The sequence below is a fragment of the Rhinopithecus bieti genome, unplaced genomic scaffold (genome assembly GCF_001698545.2).
Source record: "Rhinopithecus bieti isolate Rb0 unplaced genomic scaffold, ASM169854v2 scaffold_12478, whole genome shotgun sequence".
Lineage (NCBI taxonomy): Eukaryota > Metazoa > Chordata > Mammalia > Primates > Cercopithecidae > Rhinopithecus > Rhinopithecus bieti.
In genome coordinates this window covers 1-5,167 of record NW_016807367.1, presented here as the reverse complement: position 1 = coordinate 5,167, position 5,167 = coordinate 1, and the positions used below count along the sequence as shown (strand labels likewise).

The 5,167-nt window shown below is 40.0% G+C and overlaps 1 protein-coding gene across 1 annotated transcript in view; it reads right to left on the bottom strand.

The window, feature by feature from the left end:
- TTC29 (tetratricopeptide repeat domain 29) overlaps positions 1-1,664 on the bottom strand; it is a 115,484-nt gene extending 113,820 nt beyond the window's left edge. The window contains exons 1-2 of the mRNA XM_017881486.1: positions 1,641-1,664; positions 1,320-1,548 (exon numbers count right to left, since the gene is read on the bottom strand). Coding sequence (XP_017736975.1) covers positions 1,320-1,548; positions 1,641-1,664 — 253 coding nt within the window. The remainder of the gene's footprint in view (positions 1-1,319; positions 1,549-1,640) is intronic.
- Positions 1,665-5,167: the final 3,503 nt, after the last annotated feature.

Below are 5,167 nucleotides of genomic sequence, written 5' to 3'. Positions count from 1 at the left end.
TATGCAAAATAAATCTGAAAATGCGAGTAGTTTTACTTATCTTCTACTAAACCTTCATCAGAATAAGTAATCTAATACGGGTCATGTTTCCTCTGGGTTATTTTCTGCCATTCTGGGCAGAAAATATGAGAACCTGAAGGATACATAACTCAAAACTACAGAACTCTCAAATACATGATGACAAGACAGCATGCTGAAGTAAGCACAATATGACCGGAAAGCAGTCAGTTAATAATGGACTGTACATATTTTGGAAGTGTTTGAACACACTGAAATTCAAGAAGCTGCCAATTTTTTGAAGACTTCATCTTGTTTTCTCTTATTATGGATGTATTTGGAAGATCTTTCCTTATTTTATAAGTAGAGGACGGTGGGTTGTTAAGTAATATTCTACTGACCTAAAAAAGTCAACAAAATTCATGTGTGCTTAATTTGCTATTATTTACAATTTATTCTATGGAGGAAATAAATACCAAAAATAGATTGTTGTTTCATCTAAATGACCACAGGGGAAAACAAAGAGTTCAAATCAAATAGAAGATACTTCTTCACATTAAAAAAGGTTTGCCTTATGATTCCATTTGAGTTATGCCAAAATATTTTACTTTAAAAAGTTTGATTTGCACACAAATAAAAGAAACTCTAAAGTCTGTCATAGGCAGTATTTTTTTTATTTTATTTTGTTTTGTTTTTTAAAATATCCTATTCTAAAGTTCTTAACTGGGGACTTGAGCCAAACCTAGTTGGCACATAATACTGACCCCTGCATCCCTTCTATTTGTTGGTTTTTAATTATTTTGAATAGAATTCTTCATAAGAAAAAGTATGTAGGAAAAAAGTAAAATTGAGAAAGATTACTCTCAGGTATTTTCTAAATTAATATTCAAACTCAAACTGATAAAAGTACTCATCAGTAAAGTAAGCAGATAAAGCAAATTAGCATTCATCAACAGTCACTCTTTTCGGTAAGGTATAACACGGAGCATGCTAAAAAAGCATAAGCTTATTTCACATTCCTTATGCCTCATCAGTAGTATTGTTGACTAAGATAACTGACGAAAAAAAACCACAGCATGAGAATGGTGATTTATCAGGTACACCACATTATTACCACTATTTTATGCTTCTCTTAAACATCAAAGGTATAAGTTAGCACACAAGCATATCCAACCTTCATGTAGTAATAGATCCATAAAATAAAAATTAAAATTACCAATCAAATTAAAATCACCAACATTTGAGTGAACCTTTCCAATGAAAGTGAATTAATCACTGAGAATGGTATGAAAACTAAAGTGTTCTAAAAACCAATGCCTTACCAGTAACTGGATCAGGTTCAATGTCACCTCTGCTCTCCTTCCATGACAGCAGGTAGTTGAGGCTGGTGAGATCTGCAGACTCTATATAGTTGTTCACTGTAAGCATCATCTGATGAGCTTTTGCTATTCCATAGTGAACTTTTGTCTCATCCATCAGAGGCATGCTCATTAGCTCTACTGTTGTGTCAAAAGCTTGCTGAAAGCATTCAGAAGCTTTGTTGTAGTATCCCTAAAAAGGTAAGAGAAAGAATTTTCTTTCTTACTTTCAATTTCACCATTTCACATATTTTCTGACCTTACCCTGGCATGTCCCACACTGACCTTTCGACAGTTACAGCAGTTCATCTTCAAGAAGAAACAGATGGCAAGCAGGCTATTAGGATAAGGTTCTCTTAAAGAGCTGTGATTACTCACCATTCAATATCTTGAAATTAACTTAGTAGGAAAGTTCTATCTATTAGACTAAGCTATATAAGACTTAAGTTCTGCAATGTCTGGCAAGATGGCCGAATAGGAAGAGCTCTGGTCTGTAGCATCCAGTGAGCTCAACACAAAAGGTGGGTGATTTCTGCATTTTCAGCTGAGGTAACCAGCTCATCTCTTTGGGAAGGGTTAGACAGTGGGTGAAGCCCACAGAGGGCAAGCCGAAGCAGGGTGGGGCACTGCTTCACCTGGGAAGTGCAAGGGGTTGGGGAATTTCCTTGCCTAGCCAAGCGAAGCTGCAAGGGACTGTGTTGTGAGGAATGGTGCTCTCTTGCCCAGATATTATGCTTTTCCCATGGTCTTCACAACCCACAGACCAGGAGATTCCCTCCGATGCCTATGCCACCAGGGCCCTGGGTTTCAAGCACAAAACAGGGTGGCCATTTGGGTAGACACTGAGCAGGAGTTCTTTTTTCACACCCCAGTGCTGTCTGCAATGCAAGCAAGACAGAACCATTCACTACCCTGGAAAGGAGGCTGAAGCCAGGGAGCCAAGTGGTCTAGCTCAGCGAATCCCACCTGTACGGAGCCAAGCAAGCTAAGATCCACTAGCGTGAAATTCTTGCTGCCAGCCCAGCAGTCTAAAGTCAACCTGGGATGCTCGAGCTTGGTGGGGGCGGGAGATCCACCATTACGGAGGCTTGAGTAGGCAGTTTTCCCCTCACAACGTAAACAAAGCCTCTGGGAAGTTCCAACTGGGTGGTGCACACCGCAGCTCCCCAAAGCCCCTGCAGCCAGACTGCCTCTCTAGATTCCTCCTCTCTGGGAAAGGCATCTCTGAAAGAAAGGCAGCAGCCCCAGTCACAGGCTTATAGATAAAACTCCCATGTCCCTGGGACACAGCACCTGGGGGAAGGGACGGCTGTGGGCACAGCTTCAGCAGACTTAAATTTTTCTGCCTGCTGGCCCTGAAGAGAGCAGCAGATCTGCCAGCAGAGTGCTCCAGCTCTGCTAAGAGACAGACTGCCTCCTCAAGTGGGTCCCTGACCCCCATGCCTCCTGACTGAGAGACATCTCCCAGCAGGGGTTGACAGACACCTCATACAAGAGAGCTCCAGCTGGCATCTGGAGGATGACTCTCTGACGAAGCTTTCAAAGGAAGGAACAGGCAAAAATCTTTGCTGTTCTGCAGCCTCCGCTGGTGATACCCAGGCAAACAGGGTCTGGAGTGCACCTCCAGCAAACTCCAGCAGACCTGCAGGAGAGGGGCTTGACTGTTAGAATGAAAACTAACAAATGTAAAAGAATAGCATCAACATCAACAAAAAGGATGTCCACACAGAAATGCCATCCGAAGGTCACCAACATCAAAGACCAAAGGTAGATAAACCCACAAAGATAAGAAAAAACCAGCACAAAAAGGCTGAAAATTCCAAAAACCAGAATGGGTCTTCTTCTCCAAAGGATCATAACTCCTCACCAGCAAGGGAACAAAACTTGATGGAAAATGAGTTTGATGAATTGACAGAAGTAGATTTCAGAAAACGGGTAATAAAAAAACTCCTCTGAGCTAAAGGACCATGTTCTAATCCAATGCAAGGAAGCTAAGAACCTTGACAAAACGTTAGACGAATTGCTATCTAAAATAGCCAGTTTAGAGAAGAACATAAATGACCTGATGGAACTGAAAAACACAGCACGAGAATTTCGTGAAGCATACAAAAGTATCAATAGGTGAATCAATCAAGCGGAAGAATAAAGTGTGAAGACAAGATTAGAGAAAAAAGAAGAAAAGGAATGAAAGAAGCCTCCAAGAAATATGGGACTATGTGAAAAGACCAAATCTACATTTGATTGGTGTACCTGAAAGTGACGGAGAGAATGGACCCAAGTTATAAAACACCCTTCAGGATACTATACAGGAGCACTTCCCAACCTAGCAAGACAGGCCAACATTCAAATTCAGGAAATACAGAGAACACCACAAAACTCCTTGAGAAGAGCAACTCTGAGACACATAATCGTCAGATTCACCAAGGATGAAATGAAGGAAACAGTATTAAGGGCAACCAGAGAGAAAGGTCGGGTTATCCACTAAGGGAAGCCCATCAGACTAACAGTGGATTTCTTTGCAGAAACCCTACAAGCCAGAAGAAAATTGGGGCAATATTCAACACTCTTAAAAGAATTTTCAACTCAGAATTTCATATTCAGTCAAACTAAGCTTCATAACTGAAGGAGAAATAAAATCCTTTACAGACAAGCAAATGCTGAGAGATTTTGTCACCACCAGGCCTGCCTTACCAGAGCTCCTGAAGGAAGCACTAAATATGGAAAGGAAAACTAGTACCAACTACTGCAAAACACCAAATTGTAAAGACCATCAACACTATGAAGAAACTGCATCAACTAATGGGCAAAATAACCAGCTAGCATCGAAATGACAGAATCAAATTCACACATAACAATATTAACCTTAAATGGAAATGGGCTAAATACCCCAATTAATAGAAACAGACTGGCAAATTTGATAAAGACTGAAGATCCATCGGTGTGCTCTATTCAGGAAGCCCATTTCATGTGCAAAGGCACACATAGGCTTAAAATAAAGGGATGAAGGAATATTTACCAGGTAAATGATAAGCAAAATAAAAGCGAGGTTGCAATCCTAGTCTCTGATAAAACAGACTTTAAACCAACAAAGATGAAAAAAAAGACAAAGAAGGGCATTACATAATAGTAGAGGGATCAATGAAGCAAAAGAGCTAACTAGCCTAAATATATATGCACCCAATACAGGAGCACCCAGATGAATAAGACAAGTTCTTAGAGACCTACAAAGAGACTTAGAACCCCACATAATAATAGTGAGAGACTTTAACACCCCACTGTCAATATTAGACAGATCAACGAGACAGAAAATTAACAAGGATATTCCGGACTTGAATTCAGCTCTGGACCAAGTGGACTTAACAGGCTTCTACAGGACTCTCCACCCCAAATCAACAGAATGTACATTCTTCTCAGCACCACATCACACTTATTCTAAAATTGACTACATAATTGGAAGCAAAGCACTCCCTAGCAAATACAAAAGAATAGATATGATAACAGTCTGTCAGACCACAGTGCAATCAAATTAGAACTCAGGATTAAGAAACTCACCCAAAACTACCAGTGGAAATTGAACAACATGCTCCTAAGTGACTACTGGGTAAATAACAAAATTAAGGCAGAAATAAATAAGATCTTTGAAACCAATGAGAACAAAGACACAACGTACCAGAATCTCTGGGACACAGCTAAAGCAGTGTTTAGAGGGAAATTTATAGCACTAAATGCCCACAAGAGAAAGCAGAAAAGAACTAAAATCAACAACCTAACATCACAATTAAAAGAACTAGAGAAGCAAGAGCAAACAAATT